Below are 20223 nucleotides of genomic sequence, written 5' to 3' on the forward strand. Positions count from 1 at the left end.
GCCATTAGTGAGAACTTATAAACCTTTTTTATGTATGCATTTGTGTAAAGTGTTCCACTTTATATATGCTAATGGAGTTTTAATGAAGGGTGCCCCCTTTATGTTTATACTGAGGGTAGAACAAAATAAAGGAAGAAAAAGGATTCAATGTGAGCAGAGCATTTCTATCTGAGATTGTGCATTTCATTATCAATTATTAACCGCGCCGTCAGCCCAGCGACAGGTCCCCCCCAGCAGGATGAATGACAGCTGACATCACCAGTGGGCTGTTGATTTAAAACTTGTCATCTACTGGACTAACGAGAGTCACTGACAAGGACACACTCAGCGCACCCACAGCGGAATAACTCTTCCAGGGGAAAGCTCATTTTGCCTTCAGACAAATAAGATAGGGAATCTATTTAAACCACCTAAGCAGCCTTCTCATAAGAGACACATTCAGGCTGTACACCAGCATCCTCTATCAAAACACACACGGACACAACCTTACTCACCCTGCCCATGGCCTCAGCGATGGACTCCACCATACCCCCGACCATGCCTCCTTCGCTGGCCGCCTCGTTCAAAGTCACCATGATGTCGTCCACAGCCTCCTTCATCAGCTGGGCTGCCTCGGAGATGGCATCGTGGGTGTGGGACGCCTGGGGACACAGTCAGCTGATTAACGCTGGTGTGACATTGTCTTAGTCGAGCCAGGAGGAAATTTATCAGCTTGACAACAGCTCGAGTGTGTCCCTTCAGCTGCATGGCTCTCACGACAGGACGCGTCACCAAGGTTGGATGCTTACAAAGATGACATTCCCTTCATTTTCCCCATGAATAGTGGGAACTTTTATTTTTTGGGTTTTTGTATGACCGGTGAACAAGTGGGCAATAAACTCAACTGAGTGATATCTTTCCGTTGGCATGTTCCTTTTTAGTGTTATTTTGTTATAATTTCAAGTGTAAATTGCCAATTTGATCTTTTTGTTGGCAAGCAGTAGCTTTACAAATAGCTTCATTTCACCAAACTAGCTTCTCCCTAGCTTTTCCAACACTGTGTAAGACTGAAAAATGTAATATTTCCAGGGAAACAAAGGGACTGGGGCACGCCGATTGATTTTCAAGCCTTCAAGTGTGCAAACAGACCTTAACCTTTAAACACCAGTTTGCACAATTAAAGGCTGCACATGTTGTTTATTTATAAGGCCCTACTATAAAAACTGCCAAGTTACCTCTGCTCTCTGCTTGATTTCAAGTACAGTACTTACAATGTCGGGTCATTGAACATCTTGACATGAGCTGAACCTCTTGTTCACACCGGAATTGGCAAAAGTAGGTTCAAACACTGTGCTGCATGCAAATGAAATGAGCTCCTTTTTTAACTTTTATTGTCTTATTTCAATGGAACATTTCAAAAGGTTCCACTTTCACATTTGCGATAACACCTTTAAATGTTTTTCTAATGTATAATTCGTACATTCCTGTGTCTGTCTCTCTTAAACTGTATACGTTCACTTTAAACACAGGTCTCTCTTAATCAACGTCCTGATCTCAATGAGACAACCTGTCAAAATAAAGTCCCCTTTTTCCTTGTTTATTTTCCTGTCCTCAAAGTGAAAAGCATCTTATTCAAACTGCTGGAAGATAATATGCATCAGCATGTAGGCAGGGCATATAGGCAACGGTTATGTTTGAGGAATGGCATAATCCCCTGACAATGGGATTTGAAGTTGTGCAGTTAACAGGTTTTAAAAAATGATCACTTAAATCTTAAAATCAATTCCAACGCTAATGGAAAGCCATAAAACCGGGCGAGAACTCCCGCGGCTTCGTTCTGTATGAGTTTAATACGAGCGAATGACTTACAACTGAAAGAAGAGCATATAATAGAGAATTACAGAGGCCGAGGCAGGAGAATATTCTTCATGCTCAGCAGTAACAAATGGTTTGATTCTCGGCTTGACCTGCTGAAATGTAGCTTACTATCAGAGGTCAGACTTGAGAAAAGAGATCATGGTAAGCTAAACACACTGTGGCTATATGAGCTGTCTGGCACCTTTGGGTTTCCTCCGCCTTCCTTGGCAGCATAGAGCATCTGTAGGGAAGACTCCGACAGGGTCTTGGTCTGGTCCAGGATGTTCATCTGCTGCTGGTGGTCGTGCAGCTTAGAGGCCAGGCCCACCGAGGCCACAATGAGTGGTTCAAAGTAACTGGCCAGCTGGGTCACCTGAGGGAACGAGTGTGAGAGAGATGTCTGAGGAAGGAATCGGATCACAAGATAGAAAACAGACAGAATGGGTTTTTCTTTCTAAATCTAGTGGGAATGAGGGGATATACGGCCGGACCGGCACCTTGTGTCCTAGTTGAGCAGCCTCGCCTCGGGCCGCGGTGGAGACGGGATCAATCAGATGACCAATCTCCTGCACGGACGATGTCAGCTGCTCCTGGAGTGCCTGGTGAGTTACAATGGCAGAGAATTACGTTATAAGTCACAACGGAAAGACTACGGATCCCATTAAGTTCTTTCGCTCGGACAAGATAGAGCTGATGAGGTATTTGAACTCACTTCCATGGAGATATCATCTCTGCAGGGCAAGGTCTGCCCAACTGAAGCTAGGGAAGCTTGCTCAATGTCCCGGATGCACTTATTGATGTTATCAATTGAGTAATCACACTCCCTCTGTCCCGGTGCCTTGTCCCTATTATGAGAGAGGTTGAAAACACAAAAATGCTGTAAATACATCTCAACATTATTGTGCAAATAGATATAAAAACATAATAATGCAAAGTTTAATTGTTTATAAATATGAAGCTACAACCAGCAGCAGATTAGTTTAGCATAACATAAACTGGGTCTCGACAAAGGTTGAAAAAATACACATTCCAGCCCCTCAAAAGCTCACTAACTAACATACTATACTTGTTTATTTACTCGGTCCAAAAACGTTTTTACAAGCTGTGCAAGATTACAATAATTTTTCTGACTGGGAGCGGTCCAGCTAATAAACTGCTGGCTTTAGCCTCATATTTAGTCTGCAGACACAGGGGGTATGAATCATCTCCTCGAACTCTTGACAAAAGACACATTTTCTGGTGAAACAAACCGTGAGTTACAATAAAATGCAATCTATCCTGGGACTTGGCTGCTGTAGGGCGAGGCCAAAGATGCTCTATAGTCATAATCTGTGCTCATGTGGCACTCATGTGGAATCATGTACAAATGTCAAGATTTTGCCGAAAATGGACCCAAAACGCAAGACACTCAGAGGCAGGCAGGTTATAGAACAAAGAAGTTGAACTTTAATGCAACTGAAGAAAAAAAACCTAAACGTGAAAATCCGAAACAAAAGCCAGGCAACAAGGCTGGCCACCAAATGAGAGTCACACACAAACAAAAAACTAAACTAAGACGCCTGATTGCCGGATGAAAACAGACAAACCAACAAAGAGTGAGGGGGAAAACAGGCTTAAATACACAAGGAGTGATGAACAAATGAGCCACGGGTGAACAGGAAAAATGGTGCTGGAGAACAGACAGTGAAGTGGAAAGTAAAACACGACAGGCGCGGATGAACTTTCAACATGAAACAGGAATTAACAAAATGAATGATGATGAAGACGATGAAGATAAAAGTGGGTGGGGCACTCACACATAAAACGTCTCTCATCAATTCTCATTTATCTATCGTAAGACAGCATGAATCTCAGCGGATGTAAAGAAATGTGGCAATTTATTTCTCAGCTGAGCAGGTATCACAGAATAAGCCCTCTGGTTTCAGAAACAATTTTCTCTCCACCAACTGTGAGCAAACAATTATACACCTTGATTCGGTGTAATCCTGTAGAGAAAAGATGTGGCAGTCGATGGGATTAGTACCAACCTGATGGACGTGATGAGGCTCTTAATGGAGTCGGACACAGTCCTGGAGTGACCGGCGAGTATGGACCAGGTGGGGGGATCTTTGGGGTTAAGGACGAGTGAGCGGGCTGTTTCTAACAGGTAAGTCGAACTATCGAGCATGGAGCGGGCTGAACGCACAATAGGCTCCTGGGCTGCCGAACCCTGTGGAAATTATAAAAGGTTAGTGCAGGTGAAACAACAAGTCAGGTAACAGAGCTAGCCACATTGGTATGACAGAGCTGTTAATATTCCTTGACTACCTTGGAGAGATCAAAGGTGCAATCAAAGGGGGGGATGAGATTAGAAAGACAGCTTTACACACATGCAGGAAGAAACACCTTCAGTCTTTATGATCCGAGCCAAAGCCTCCCTCGACAATTAGATTAACAAGCTGGAGATTAGAGCAGCTGTGCTGAGAGAGAGTGCCGTTAAACACTGCCCTCCACAAGATTACAGCCATAAAGCTTTTAGAGGACCGCGCGAGAACTTGTTCCGCTTTAGATTGAAAAATAACAAAAATCCATCTTTCTTCCCGAGTCCTTTCTTGACATTAAAAGAAAAGGGAAAATTTGACCTCAATCCAATCCCCCCCATGTTCACTGTACAAACCTTTCTGTGTTGGCTCACATAAGAGTGCTTGTTTAAAGTGGATTGAGAGCAGAAGTCGCAAACATATTCATTAAATCTCTCGGAAGAGTTGGTACAAGATCCTTTGTAGGACGGGTGGAAATACTTATCGGATGTTTCAGAGAACAGAGAACAAGCTAAACGGGGCACAACAAACAAGTAGAGCTGCAGTGACTCTCTGATTCCAGCTTCTTAAATATGAATATATTCTGGTTTCTTTACTCCTCTATGACAGTAAACTGAATATCTTGCTGGGTTGTGGACAAAACAAGACATCTGAGGACGTCATCTTGGGCTTTAGGAAACCCTCTTTTTCTGACATACTATGAACCTCAAAGCTAACAATTAATGGAGAAAATAATCAATTATGATCCAGCTCTACGAACAAGCATGACAACAGATGAATACCTCATTGCTGATCTGAGCCGGGATGCTCGCAAACTCAGGGTTGTTGGCAAAGGTTGACAGGTTTTCGACAGCCTCAAGGAGTGGTGTCGTAGCAACGCGGCACCTGTTTCTGTTCTCTTCCGAAAAATCCCCATCCAAGGCCTGAAACAAGACAATAACGTATGAATATTTTACCAAGTATTGGAAAAGGGCCGAATTCTACGCACACCCACAGCTTCCCATGCGACGAAAAGAATTCTGTAACAAATTTACACTCAACGTTTTGATCAGTTGGGGAGATGACCTTGATGGTTTTGACAAGGTTGGCTGTAGTGTTGGCAACCTCTTTGGCCGACTGGACGAACTGTCTCCTAGCCACGGGGTTGGAGGTCTTGGAGGACGCCAGGCGGCAGGCGTTACAGAGAGCTGAGGTGTGCTTGGCGACAATTGTTGCTGCCGACAAGACCTGACATACAAAGATACATCAACAAACAGGAAGCAGAGTTGTATAAAAATGAGGTGTGTAGATGGAATTTTCTGTGACATTCAGGTCGATTTTAAGGTTTTCAAACTTAATTTCAAACTTTTGATCAAAGTCACAAAGATCTATATGCACAACCTAAATGCAGTCCCCATATTCCAGGTAATGGTCCCAGCATGAATCCTCTTACCTGTGATGGACTGCTCGCTGGGTCCACTAAGTTCTGACACGCCATCTGTATAGCCTGGTGGGCTCTTGCAAACTGGATGGGATCCACCAGCCCCTCGTGACCAGACTGACTATTGGGATCAGACACACCTACGAGATAAGAGGCCTACAAGGCAGAAAACATAAAAAAGTTATTTTATGTATTCCTTTTTTCTTCCTTAATTAATTGATTCATCAATTCGCCCCTGGACATGTTCTTTATTGTCCCCCAAGATCGTATTTTTTGTCGAAGACAAGCTAACAACTCCACACGCAGTCCAAGTGGATGAACAGGCACAAACGAGATTCAATGGGGATCAATGAAGGACTATCTTATTTTACGTTACCTGATAAACTTAACGAATGCTTAGTAAATGATTTACAAGCATTTCACTATCTGTTAACAGTCAAATAACTGTCAATTAAAGTGTTATAACTATCAATTTAACATTTATTACTGATGGTTATCATAAAATGGTACAAAACACAAAGCAAATTACACCCCAAATAATTGTAGAATAAAATATCCACGCTCAATGGCATTAAAGCAGAGTGCCCATTAAACGCAACTTGACTCAAACCGGCTTGCTTGCAGCTTTAAAGAAAGGGTCAATTTTTCCATTACATAAAGATCCTTCATCCTCTCAGTAACAAAGGCATTTCACACTGTAAACATTTTCTTGTTACAGTTGTCTTACTGCTAAAATCATGTTAGTGGATAATCGGCCAAGGCATAACGCATCAAACTTAAACTGAATCTTGATATCAAGCACACTGTCTTTTATCTTATGTCAGTCCTGCCAAAAGCAGTAAAATACACAAGATGTGATTGGCATTTAGAAAAAAACACATTGTTTCCAGCTAGTTGAGTCCTCTGAGAAATGTTTTTCTGAGCTGGTGTAATAAAGAAGATACATACATAGACATATTGTATTCATGGGGGAGCTTTCTGAAGGCAGATAAGCACGAGAAGCAAAAGATCTGTCAGAGTGTGCCCTTTTCAAGAAAGGGGACCTGAATGTTGCGTGGAGGCGAGAATGTTATTGTACAGCTCTAAGGTTGAAGTCTGTAAAGCCTCCAATGGAACCTGACTCATCCTGCCTCTCAGCCATGACTTCCAATAGAAAGTGTCCTTTTAATGTCTAAATGCTGTTTATGAATGGATCCCGCCTTGTGATGACGTCTGAATTTCTTTACACGTATTGTTTCGAGAGCTGCAACGACCTTAAAAATGACAGACAATTTGTTTTTTTGCGGTATCTAAATGTAATGGGACTTGTATCAAAAATGGAGCAGAAAAGCAGAAAGCTGAGATGGGAGGGGACGAGCTAGCACTGTGCCGTGATCTCACCTGTCCTGCGGCCTCCGTCAGCCCACACAGAGCTTTGGACGCCACGCCCACGCTCTCCCCGAAGGCTACTACATCGCCCGTCTTGCAGTGCTGAGAAATGCCAGCCATCGACTCTCCCAAGACCTGAGGCATTTGGAAATGGAGGACAAATTAGATCTTCAGCTGCCTGCGACGTAAAATATCCCTGACAGTTAAAGCACACAGTTCACGCAATTATTTTGAGAGCCCGCACCTTCGAGTTCTCCATGACGCTCTCGATGCAGTCAAAGTAGGAGAGCTCGTTGACAGGCTCGTTGGGGTTATCTAGGAGGCCTCTGACAGCCTGTAGACAGACAGACATGATGATGGTATAAACCGCCTTGGACACGCTGAACCTTCCTGCCGTGATTTCACACTTTTTATCAGCCACTTAATTTAAGATTAGAAAAAGGAAGCTGTTTAGAATATAGACTTCAATATGTCTGTTTCAGTTACTTGAGATTAAGTGAACAGAGGCCTCTTTATGCAAAATGCAAATTCAGTTATGGTAAGGGTTAGGGTTAGAATTGAATGTCTGTTCACATATAAATCAAATGCAATAAAAGAGTCAAGCAAAGGGTGAAAAAAATGCACCTATCTTCCCTTGATGGAAAACATACAGGCATGTACAGGCAACAGAAAACAGGCCTGAAGAGCGGGAGGTCTGTGTGTGTGTGTGTGCATGTGTGTGTGTGTGTGTGTGTGTGGTACAGTGTATGCGAGGACGGCTACCTCCAGCTCCCTCAAGGCGTTGTCACACTCCTTTTGTCCTGCTGCTTGCTGGGTACAGAGCGTGATCAGCTGGTTAATACTCTCTGTCACTGCCCTGAAACACACAGGCAGCCACACAGGCTTTTTAGCTCTCACATGTGCCCAGTGCATGCACGCACAGCCTGGCCTCGCTCCCTCACACTCACTCACTCACTCATTCACTCACTCACACATGCTTTTAGCTGCCCTATTCAAGCATGCCACTGCTGGCCCCCTCAGTGCGATAGGCTAACACGGCACACAGGAGTGCAGAGATTGTCTGGAGTTTGTGTTAAGCTTTGCTGAGCACAGACAGGCCCTAGCCAAGGCTTCCATCTTCCTAATTAGACAGAGAGAAGTCAGTCAGGCCCAAAGCCCTGCGGGACCAGCTGCTTGCTTTTGCACTGGGGGAAGGATTCAAACTCCTTCTAGCAATGCCGCACAGATACAGCTTAGCAGTGGAATACAGATGCGGCAGGGAGACATGTTTTGTGGCCTTTAAACATAGAGTCTAAATTTTTCACAACTTTCAACAGGAGCGAAATATGGACCAGGATTCATATCGAGGACTACTGGTTTACTTTACCAGCAAATACTGTGTGGTATTTACAAGAAAAACAAAGAGAAAGATATAAGATACACATCAGGTGTTATCTGCGTCTTATCACACCTTGCTGCCACAGCTAGGAGATTCTTGGCGTTGGCGGCACCTGGATCCACAGACAGAGACTTGGCAGCCAGCAGCAGCTTGCTGGATGCCATGGAGATGTTCTTCAGATTACCAATAACTTGGATTTGGTCATCCTTGCTCTGTACAGGCACAGAGGAAGACACATACAGGTGATTTATAAGATGGATTCAGAGTTCTGTTACATATAATACAACAAAAGACACATTATTCACTGTATCAGCAACAGCTATCCAGAGATGAAGCATTGTGAATGATGTACTTAATGTGCCCCTACTACCTATATCCTCTTACCTAACTCAGCAGGCCTCTTTGAACTTGATAAAAGCTCGGGTGTCATGCTACATCAACTCCAATCCCACAATCTTTTTTAAATTAATGAGCAAAAGTAACCAGAACAAGAACATCACAAGATCTCATTACATCCGACTGTGTTAGTGCTCTTGGGGACAATCATGTGCCTAAGTGAATTAGATTAAAAGCTCTAATTAACAAATGACTTAAATAGCTTAGGTAATAAAGTGACACAGAAATATGAGCGCGGCCACTCCACAGTTAAGACTTTTATGTTTTGACTGTTCCTCTTCTACCGCTGAACTGCTTCAATGGAGCGCGCTGGGGGTGTTTGATCATCAAACCTACTTGGGTGTGTCCGGCCATTTCAATGCCAGCGTCCAGGAACTCATCAAAGTCTTGGCTGAACTTTCCCGAGGCCGCAGCCAGCTGGCCGCTCGTTCCGCGAGAGGAGTGGACGACCTCGCCTGCGGAGTGGTTGAGTTCAGCTGCCGTGTGGTTCAGATCAGTCTGGGCCTCCTGGAATGCCTTTTTGCAGGGAGGTAGCTTCAAAGACAGGACATGCGTCAATTAGGGCATACTGTAGTACTCATATCAGGAATGATGTCAGATGGAAATGACCTGTTGAGTTACTTTGATGTATGTGTTCAAGGGCTGGTTAGGTTAACTGCGGACTCTAAGTTGCCTGTAAGTTTCAATGTGAGTGTAAATGTGCTCCAGCCCCCCAGCAACCCTTTTAATACTGAAATTGCAATTTCAATAATATTTAAATCAAAGGTCCCATGTTATGCTCATGTTCAAGTTCAATGTGGGGTGTCTACTAGAAAAAACATTCTCATACAGCCCAATGTTGCAGCACCTCTATTCAGTCTCTGTCTGAACGCTCTATGTTGGTGCCTGTCTCTTTAAGGCCCTCCTTCTGACAAGCCCAGTCTGTTCTGATTGGTCAGCTGTCACAGGCCTGAGCAGGCACCGCCACATCAGCTCTGATGGTATTTTTCTGGCTGAGGACGATGACTGTACAGTTGTGACCTCATAACCTGACAGAGGGCCTGCTGGTTTGTTTGAAGCAACAGTTTCTCTATACCAGCTTGGTGCACTTCTCTGTGGATTCAGCCTTTTGAGGCTTTCACAGGATTCAAATAGCACTTAGACCTGTTTTATAAAAAAAAAAAAATACATGAAATTTTAAATTTCTACAATATGGGACCTTTAATTGGTCAACACGAATGTGTTCAGTACAGATGATTTGGTGTAAACACAAATACATTAAATGGAGGAATCCCCAAGTGACCCCGACTCACAATGTCAACCAGCAGCTTCTTGCTGGCCTCTCCGATGCTCCTGAGGGCCATGTCAACATCCTTCTGGCCCGGCAGGCAATTCACACAATTATTTAGGGAGTGCGACACTGCTTTGGCCACCTGAAACGCATATAAGCAATAAATCATTCTAATAGTGCCCTGCACAATACAAAGTCCTGTAGCAAAGCTATAAGGGGAAATAGATCTCAAATGCAAATTGGGCTCACAGCGGTGCACAGCAATCAGTGTCACTAATTTATGCTGCTGTCACAAATATATGCCAAACAATATGTTTATCCCCTGAAGGGCTGCAGGAGAATGAGCAGTTTCACTCTGGCACTCCTGAGAGAGGAATACCAGGCGAGAGACAGAGCAGAGAGAAAATAGCAGCGCTTAGAGGGGATGATTGTTATGGAAAGAAAAAAATGTTTACAAATCAGTAGAGGGGGGAGAGAGAGAGAGAGAGAGAAAGAGAGAGAAAGAGAGAGAGAGAGAGAGAGAGAGAGAGGGAGGGAGAGAGAGAGAGAAAGAGAGAGGGCCTGAGTGGAACAATGTGATCTCTACCAGAATGTCATTGTCCCTGGGGTATCTACCCTACCTGTGCCAGTCTCTGCTGACTCTCAGCATCTCCTGGATGTACCAGGGCCTGATGGGCTTCATGGATCAGCATGGCCGAGCCCTCCATGACATACTGGGCCGAGTCGAGCATTGCAGCTGCAGCCTGAGGCTCCCTGGTGCTGGCTGCCACTCCTCTCGCTGCTTGAGCCAACGTCCTTAAAGCCTGGGCTGTTTCTCTGGCAGCCACACCTGCAAACGAAAATAAGTAGTTTGGAAACATCACTTTTGCTTCACAGATGAATCCTGAAGAAAAACATGTTATGTCAGTATGATAACATCATCAGTAAATATAGCCTGGGTGTTTTTATGTGCAAGACAGGCTTCTACTGAAGTAAAAACGTATGTTACACAGGTAAAATGCGACAGATAATGAGGGTGACACTCTTCTCTGTTGAACAATATAATGTAGTGACAGTAAGCTACCATGTTTATGGAGGAATGGAAACGTTTTACTAAACTCATTAATTTCAATCTCATTAGCTGCTGCAGCTGTCATGTTTAAGCAATAGAAACTGAGAGGTATGTCTATTTCCTGATTTAACTATAATTGCACTAGCACTGTGCAGATCAGCTGGTAGGGGCTGGCTATACCACACAGAGACCAAACTGTGATACCAAAATGCCCTCATTGTTTAAATGAAAAAGTTAATATAATAAATATGGCCCCCGTCTGGGAGGTGCCCTTAAATTATTATACATAGAGCTGAGAAGAAAAAGCAGCAAATTGCATCAAATTGCATTAACCAGCCAAGTGAAGCCATTTGCTGATGGAATGTTAAATCTGGTGAAAATAAGATTAATGAGAAGCGAGCAGCACCCTGGGCCACAGCGTGAAGTGCTGCCTGGGAGCATTCATTGTTAAAAACGCTTTTCTCTATCTGTCTTCATCTCTCCTCCCCCGAGATCCCCAATTGAGACAGAATTGACAGCCAAACAGCCGAGCCATGCCGAATTCAGAGGGGTTCGGTTTAAGGCAATAGTGATAGCGCAAACATTTCTCTGCCTGCTTTAATCCTCACTTGGCACAGTTTAAAGAAACAACACAATTTTTTTTTTTCAACACAATTACAGTCTGCAATGAAAACATACAGTATATTTATTATTTCTAACGGCTCTGATAATGTAACTACTCTGAACAGAAGTAAACTTTATGGCTACTTAGGTTTTAAAGATGGGCTCTTTGTGCACAATACATCTTTACTCACCTGTATAATGTTCATTGCCCTGCGCGGCACATGTGAGCAACTGCGCCATAGAGGAGCCCACGGCCTTAGATGTGCTTCCCAAATCCTGTGCACACTTTTCCAGCTGTGCAAGCAACAGAACACACAAATAAACCACTGGAACCAATAGACGTTATCTTTGGGGCAGATGCCAAGGCTGACATTAAGTTCAAAATTTCAGACATTGACATTCATATGGACATTTAACAGTTTAATAATACATTTTATTTTCAAAAATGCAATTGGCATTGAAACAGTACACCTCACTGGGAATTTATTAAAACCATATTTCCCCTGTCTTATCTTTCTGCATTATGTTCTGGAAAGAGGTTTCATATCAGTGTATATTGGACAACATAATGCCAATAGCGATAGGCCACACAGCTGACAAACCAGCTTGAATTTTTTTACAATTTCTACACTATAATGTTTCATTTGGACAGTAAACGTTGCTCTGTACTGACCGTTTCCCCAGGAAGAGGTTTGAGCTGGGCGTCAATGACAGACATCTTGGCATCCTGAAGCTCACTCTTGAGGGTCTGCACGGTTTTGAGGGCTGAATCGATCTCCAGAGGACCGCAGGCTTCATGGGCCTTCAAACAGCACACACACATAACTGGTACTCGCATACATCCGAATATTATGTAACACGGACAGGATGTCAGCTTATATGCTGTGCTTTATATCTCTGAAGGAGATCAAAGAGCTTTACAACAAACAACATCAGTGAGATGAATCCCGCTATCTCTAACGCTGTTATGTAAAGATACCTTCTGGGTGGCGGTCCTGAGCTCGGCCAGGCAGGTAGCCAAGTTCTTGGCACACTGGCCCAGTTGCATGGCAGCGGCCTGATCTGCCACCGTCGGCACTGCTGACTTTGCAGACGCCACCATCTTACTTCCAGGCTGAGAGTTGTTGACAGAAAAACAACAACACATTCAGGCGGTAGCAGTTTTTGTTTGTGTATCTGAAGAGAACTTGATAGCTGTTAGCCCTGTCAGGGTGAAAGGTCTGACCTGTAAGAAACTCTGGCTGGCCATGATGAGGGCAAGCTGGGCCCCGAGCTCCTCAGGCTGGGCCTGGCTGCTCCTCATGCCCTGCACCAGCTGAGGGATGCTATCTGCTACTGCCTGCGTTTAAACATGTCCAATAATGTATGCTTTACATCCACATCATCATATCTGAATAAGAAAAGCACTGCCAAGACTACTAAAAAGCCTATTTTATTACAATATATTATGTAGAGGACACGACTTCATATCATTTTGCCTTGTACTCTTTACTCTATTTTATGTTGTGTGAAATACTTGGATGCTGCTAGAATTTCGTTGTACACTTGTGCAACGGCAATGAAAGGATTCTGATTGTGATTAAATACATTAGTAAAACCAGTACATGATTTTACCTTGCAGCTGTGCACTAGCTGTTGGTGTGAAACAGTGTTTTTGTTGGAAGCAGCAGCATTCTGAGCCGCCGCGATGGTCTGAGTAGCAGCAGCCGCCGCCTGCTTAGCAGCTATCTGTTCGGGAGACACAAATGGAAATCATTTAGGCTAAAGTAAGAGAGTGGCGCCTGGCTGAGAACTACATTCTTTCACTCTGTGCAGTATCAAGCTGTCATGTTCTGTACTCGGACAGAGTTGTTCTCATCAGAGCTAAGAGGAGTCGCAAACCAGCTGTTTCGTAAGAAGAAGGAAACTCAATCTCAATTCACAAGATGATCATCATGGCTTTCCCCTTGCTATGTTTCCAAAACTGAAGCACTAAAAATATACTGCTAAACTCATATTAAGATTGACAAGATTGTTAAAAAAAAAGGGGAGAAGAAATTCCCTGTTGACTAAAAAAGGAAGTAAAACAGAAAAATGAGAAGCCAGAATAGATGACATCATTACACTGGGAGAAGAAAAAACGACAACTGAATCACATGTGGAACTGACATGAGAGAGAGGAGAGGCATCTCCTAACCGTGGTGCAGTGAGCACTCTAAATTTGTATTGTTCTATACATTTTATTCACTTCAAAATAAAAGCATCTCTGTGTGAGGAGACAACAGGTAAGATTAAAGGGGATCCCAACGGACCTAAATGTGGCTGTGATAACTGTGACATACACACCCACAGATTCATGACACTTTGGTCTTATTGGCTTACATGTTTCCTTGATGGAGGCGACCATTAGCACCATTACTGAGACCATCTGATGCAGGGAGGCGGACGGAGATATAAGTCGGATTGCATTCTGATCCCAGCTCCGGGTAATGCATAGTTTATGTGCTTGGGAAATTGAACATTGGGTGCTCTGAAGCAGAGGAGGGCTAGTCATTAGGGGGCAAACTGATACCAAAGGCTAAACACAGATCTTTACACTCAGATAGTTCACTCACAGCACTAATGGGGTTTATAGCTCAGCTCTACGGGAAAAGAGAAATAGTGCAGACGAATATACTCAATGGGCCGTATTTATACAAATGACTGCCGAGGCGTTTCATTATTCGCATTATGTCATGCTTTCTTTTATCCTAATGTCCAAGCTCGCCATATTATTTCTACCATGTTTGTTCTACGGGACTACAGAATGTGGGAGGGAAAAAGATTTTTACATGACATTATTGCTGGCAGAGAGAAACAAGGAGAAGATTTGTGTCAAGGGGCCAAAAAACACGTAGAATACGTGACATGACCTTAACGACTCACCTCCAGCCTGTTGACCAGTTTTTTCTTGATGGCATTCTGAGCTGCAGCATTCGTGGCCACACGGAGCCCCTCGGCTGCCTCTCTGAGCCTCTGCTGCTGGTCCTCATTCTCTGGGTAGGCAGCTGCCCCCTGGGGGCACATAAACACACACATATGACCATGACACGTGCATATAATATGTACTGTAACAATAGCTATCAGAGATCGGCAGTTGAAGTTTAACCACTTAAACACAATGTAGAATAGGTACAAAAAGGCATTTAGCCCTGTCTGCTTTCTGATAGTTTCCAAGGAAACTGTGAGGGCCAGATTCCCACTTCCTCTCCGATAATGGCAGTGATGTGGTGATTAATGTGTCAGATCAAAAACATCTACCGTGCCACGAGCAGCGTTACACTTGCCTGGTATTTCACACTGATAATATCCTGCTAGACGGTGCCAGGGGCTTATTAAGAGCCACGGATGCGGCACCCCTTTTTTTTTTGGATGTGAAATAGATGCTGGTGGTTCGTCCAAACAGTAATGCCAACATGCGAATTATATCAAATCAAAGTATTTCAGCTCAGTTCATCTTTTAACGCTGCATTCAAAATTACATTGGTCATGCAAAGTCATCGTGGGGTGCTGACAGAAAAAGAGAAAAAGCTGAAGAGAACACAAACTGTCTGCAGCTGTGGATCAAACGGTTTACAATGGGGTTTAACTAATGAGAAATATGTCTAGTCTCATTTTAATTTGGAGTGACAAACTAATTAAACTACAGAAAGAATAATGTGATAATGACAGAAAGCAATTAGATTAGGTTATCAAGTTCAAGTCTTTTAGTAAATTACATTTCTAGTTAGATGCTTAAGCAAATAATCAATCATTTTAGTTGCATCTAGAGAGTACATGTGTTACACATTTACCTTAGCAGCCTCCACCATCCGAGCTGTGGCGTCGGCCAGGAGTTTGGCTGCAGCCAGCAGTTTCTTGGAGTTGTCAACATCGACTTCAGCCTCTGCATCAGATCTCATGGCGTTGACCAAGTCAGAGGTGGCCTGGGCCAACACCCTGGCCTGACGCACCATCTCACCTGTGAACACAGACACACATATACAGTACTGTATGAGAATAGAAAGGAAGACAGACACCACACACAAACAACTAGATTATCAACTACGATAACAGCGCAGAGACAAGCCCATGTTACAGCTGAAATTCGGCTGATTTGGCTTTTCTGTCCATTTACATTTGTTTGGTTTTTTTAGTGCTGTCTGTTTGTTGTGTAGAATTTTGAGGATCAACAGTAAGAACTGTTCACTATAAGAGATGATAAAGTTTCAGAGTTGTCATCCTACATTTAGCCATCAGAACTGAGCTCTTGCTTCTTACAGTATCACAGAGGAATTTTTCAAACAACCCAAGACGAACAGCAACACTGTTCAAGTTTGTGTCAGGTCAGCAATGTGTTGTTGGCCCCAACACATGCTTATATTTTAACAGCCAATAACACTTCATTAGTATTGACACGTGCAGTTGTGAAAAAACTATTTGGATCCCTAACTTGAGTAACAGTACTACTACAGCAATGTTAATGAAATCTATTACAAGTAAAAGCTCTGTATTCACACGAACATGTAACCTAAGTAAAAGTATGTAAGTATTAACTGCCAAATGTACTTTGCAGCAGCAAAACACAAAGTTACAGACTAACTGAACATACAGGAGACACAACACAGACCACAAACATTACAGTAGTATAGTGCAAACTACAAAGTGCAAAGAAGAATAGGACTGGTTAAGTACATGTGCAGACCCCCAAAGACTGTCTCATCAGCCTTCCTACAAGCTATTTGAAGTCCACTAAAGGAATAAAGCTGGACAGCTTTAGCCTCTGCTGATCATGAAATTAGTTGAATCATTCCATGAACAAGATCTAGAAATCAAAACTTTGATTCAGGTTGAAATGATAAATGGAAAACTTTCAGCAGAATATGCAAGTAACCAGAATCAGAACATCTGCCAGAGAATATGAGGCCATAGTAGCAGTATAAAGTAAGAAAATGGATACTTAAGGAAAAGTACCTTAAAACTGCATTTACAATACTTAAGTAAATGTACTTACATACATAACTGTGCATGTTCATCAGAGGAGTATGTGATAAGATTACAATCTTCCATGGGTAATTTCATATTGCAATGCCAGTATATGTGCATCGTTAAATATTGGATTTTCTGGATGTTCTGTCGAGATAAAATAACCGATGAAATATCTATTTTTGGCTAACTGATGCAAAAAATTATATTCGTAAAATATCAGTCTGGTTCCCTGATTTGCAACAGTGCTCACAGCGGTCCAACACAAGCAGAGATATTAAAGGGATAGTTATTCCAGTCGAACGGTGTGACAGCATGTCTGACAGTTGACAAATGAATATAATCTCATGGTATATAATCATCATATCACCCAACCTGAGCGCGCCACCGAGGCATTTCTGTAAGTGTCCTCGTCTTGCGGAGACACATCATTGTTTTCACCTTCATGAACTTTTATAGCTGAAGGTTTTCCAGTGAGTCATCCTTCTCACACAAATGAAAGTCTTTGGAATATATGTAACATCTCCCCACACACCTGCTATAAAAAGCTGTGTTTCCCAAACACCCACCTCTAGCTCGGAATAACTCACCCAGAGAAGTGTATGAAAGACAAGCGATCTAGGTGCTTTACAACCTCCATCCAGCTGTCCTGGGAATTAACCGACACACTACATGTAAAATGAAGTGAATCACTGAATACTGATCCGCTGCTACAGATTTTCTTTTTCTTTTCTTGTTGATTTATAGAAGGTAAAAAGTTTGTCCTTCCAAGAAACTGCCCAGGTCATGTGTTTCCTTTTAAGTTTCAAAGCTTTTGCTGATGCTGATTGAGACCAGATTGAGAGCTCTGTAGTGGTTTTGGATGACATGTTTCCTACAACCCCTTGAGAATTGGCTTGGGCTGGAAATTCTTCAGCCTTATGACTCGAACCATAACAAATAGCATGAGCTTTGAGAATGTTTCAGCAGGGTTCCTCAGATCACCTAACATGGACACAAATACCGATAATATCTTTAGGCCCTCTGATGCTGCCAGAACTGATGAGAACAAGTCAAGTGAAGGCAGGTATTCGCCAAAGATCACCAGCTTTATTGATTATTATTACTGATTTATTAATATTTTGTGAAAATACTGATGAGCTGAAGTGACACCAAACAATGCCTTTTTTAATTGCACTTAACCCCCGACACTCACAAGTAGCCTTGAGTGCTTCTTTTTTGCACTCACCGGCATCACCCATGGAGGTGAAAATGTTTTCCGTCACGTTCATGATCGTGTCCGTGGCCTGGTCGTACCGTCCGATGGGCTCTCCGCAGCTGGCGTAGTGGCGGACATGCTGCAGCAGGTCGCTAAGGGCCTGGCTCACCACGCCAGCTGCTGCACCGACTTGCTTCAACAGCTCGCCGTCGTCGCTGGCTGAGCGGCAAGCCTTGACACAGGTTTCTACGGAGCGGTCCACCAGCTTCCCGGCCTCGACAAGCTGCTCCTGACACACTGGGGAGCTGATGGTTGGGCTCACCACCTGCACCACACGTTGTTGTTGGCAGAAATACAGACAGATTAGGAGAGCTGAACACTGTTATGATATTAGAAGGGCTGTTATTCATTAGTATTTTAATTTAAAAAATCCGTTCAATCAGTTAAATCTTGCACTTTCAAATCTTATGCTGTAAACTGTAAACAATGGCCAACAGTGGTGTCATACATTCTGCCTGGGTGAATTCCAATATGCTGGTATGTTCTATACCTACTTGGCTTCTAAGATGAACAAGTTTCAGACCAGTACCTTGGTGCAAGCCACCAGCTGCGAGGTTGACAGGGCACACTGAGTGGCAGCTGCGATCACCCGGTTCTGCAATATGGTGTCCTCGGCCACCTGGGCCACGTTCTTGGCCTTTAGGACCAACATAGCAGCTGCATTGGCCACTGCTTTGGCCAGATTCATCAGGGTGTCCTGCAACACATTAATCAATGTCCTTCACTGAAACACAGCACAGCTGCGCACATGTGACTGAAGGGACCGGGAAAGTAAATGTTTGTCACTTATTTTGTTCAGCAGATGTAGTGTGAATACTGGACATCTAATGCACAAACAACAGTGTAATAGTATTGTAGTGATGATGAATTTTGGGAGGTGAGTAATAATTCATATCTGCATTATGAAGTATGCAAATAGGAGGAGAGGAGCATCGGATTTGGATGATGAATAAGGAATCAACACAGTAACATTTTCTATTAAGGCCCTTGTAATAAGAGTTAGTTAGGCCCTTGATCTAAAAGTCTCAAGAGAATGCTTTTAAGCTTTTCATAAAGACTTCTATGGGCCTTTTTGCTCATCAACTAACTATAAGAAGGACCTTAATATAAAGGCTACCCATTAACATTAATGGTGCCCATCAGACTGGAATTTTTTCAGTTCAAGTTCAAAATTATGCTTCATCGATTGAGTCTTTGTTTTCTGGGGTTCCCCAAGGTTCTGTTCTCACCCCAGTACTGTTTGCACTGGAATCGCTTCTTGAAGATATATATATATATATATATATATATATATATATATATATATATATATATGTAAGACCTCAATGGTTTTTTTTTTTTTGGTCAGGCTGCTTCATTCGTTCCTGTTTCTACCTACTGAGAAATATAGCTAAACTAAGACCCATTGTGCCAAGACTTCGGTTAGAGATGATCATTGATGCGTTTACTTCCCTCTCGTCTTAAGCGCTGCAACTCTCTTTTCATATGTCTTAGCAAGATTTCCAGAAATCGCCCACGGCGGGCTTAAAATGCTGCTGCTAAGCTTCTGATGAAGACCACCAAAAGTTCTCATGTTACACCAATCCTCATGTCTTTACACTGCCCATCAAAATCTGTTAGTAAGTTATTTGTTATCTAGTTAAAGTGCTATTAATGCCATAATGCATAAACACCTCAGAGCTCTCTCCCACTGGACTTAGGCTCTGCGGACACTGTCGACACCTTCAAGAAGCAGCTAAAAACCCATTTGTTCTGACTTGCTTTTGCTTAATTTTTCTTTTGTCTCATGTTTTAGCTGCTTGTTTGCTTGTATTGTCTGGTGCTTTGTTTCTTTTGTTTTCCTGATTCTTTTGTGAGGCACTTTGTGACATTGGTTCTTGAAAGGAGCTATATAAATAATCATACTATTAATATTATCATCATTATTAAAGAGAGCGCTAACAAGGCTGTGATACTCTCGAAATATAAGGTGTGTGTGCGGAGAATAAATGACGCAGTTAATGAAGTCTACATATTGTGTTAATGGACGTCTGAGGCACCGCATTGTCATTTTCCTCCTGAATCCTCTCCTCCTGACACTCTGTTATAAAAATCAGTCTAATAATAAAGCCAGACATGATGTGCGTATTGACATTTTTAAAGGGGGGCTGAGAATCCTAATGTGTGTGTGTCTTCCTGTTTGGCCTGAAGTGTCATAGAAACAGTGAGTGGGCGGCATCCAACCTGGAACTTCTCATCGGTCTCGCCCTCCCCCATGTGACGGAGCAGGTCCCCGCTGGCCTGTCCGATGCTTCCTGCCGCAGTCAGCACCGTCTGTCTGGGCTGTACGAGGATGACATCACCACATTCATTACATTGGC

The 20223-nt window shown here is 43.0% G+C and overlaps 1 protein-coding gene across 5 annotated transcripts in view; it reads right to left on the reverse strand.

Moving 5' to 3' along the window:
- Positions 1-20223, reverse strand: part of tln2b (talin 2b) — a 97359-nt gene that overhangs the window by 21424 nt on the left and 55712 nt on the right. For 3 of the 5 annotated variants that reach the window (XM_030425647.1, XM_030425646.1, XM_030425645.1), the window contains exons 17-41: positions 20087-20185; positions 18393-18560; positions 17834-18128; positions 15435-15601; positions 14527-14655; positions 13237-13350; positions 12848-12961; positions 12602-12736; positions 12296-12424; positions 11814-11916; positions 10589-10797; positions 9991-10110; positions 9035-9232; positions 8375-8514; positions 7687-7780; positions 7169-7258; positions 6937-7059; positions 5569-5712; positions 5178-5363; positions 4919-5059; positions 3864-4045; positions 2549-2681; positions 2334-2435; positions 2039-2209; positions 495-641 (exon numbers count right to left, since the gene is read on the reverse strand). In XM_030425647.1, coding sequence (XP_030281507.1) covers positions 495-641; positions 2039-2209; positions 2334-2435; positions 2549-2681; positions 3864-4045; positions 4919-5059; positions 5178-5363; positions 5569-5712; positions 6937-7059; positions 7169-7258; positions 7687-7780; positions 8375-8514; positions 9035-9232; positions 9991-10110; positions 10589-10797; positions 11814-11916; positions 12296-12424; positions 12602-12736; positions 12848-12961; positions 13237-13350; positions 14527-14655; positions 15435-15601; positions 17834-18128; positions 18393-18560; positions 20087-20185 — 3633 coding nt within the window. The remainder of the gene's footprint in view (positions 1-494; positions 642-2038; positions 2210-2333; positions 2436-2548; positions 2682-3863; positions 4046-4918; positions 5060-5177; positions 5364-5568; positions 5713-6936; positions 7060-7168; positions 7259-7686; positions 7781-8374; positions 8515-9034; positions 9233-9990; positions 10111-10588; positions 10798-11813; positions 11917-12295; positions 12425-12601; positions 12737-12847; positions 12962-13236; positions 13351-14526; positions 14656-15434; positions 15602-17833; positions 18129-18392; positions 18561-20086; positions 20186-20223) is intronic. The other 2 variants (XM_030425648.1, XM_030425649.1) reach the window with 1 other exon arrangement.

The sequence above is a fragment of the Sparus aurata genome, chromosome 8, assembly GCF_900880675.1.
Source record: "Sparus aurata chromosome 8, fSpaAur1.1, whole genome shotgun sequence".
Classification (NCBI taxonomy): domain Eukaryota; kingdom Metazoa; phylum Chordata; class Actinopteri; order Spariformes; family Sparidae; genus Sparus; species Sparus aurata.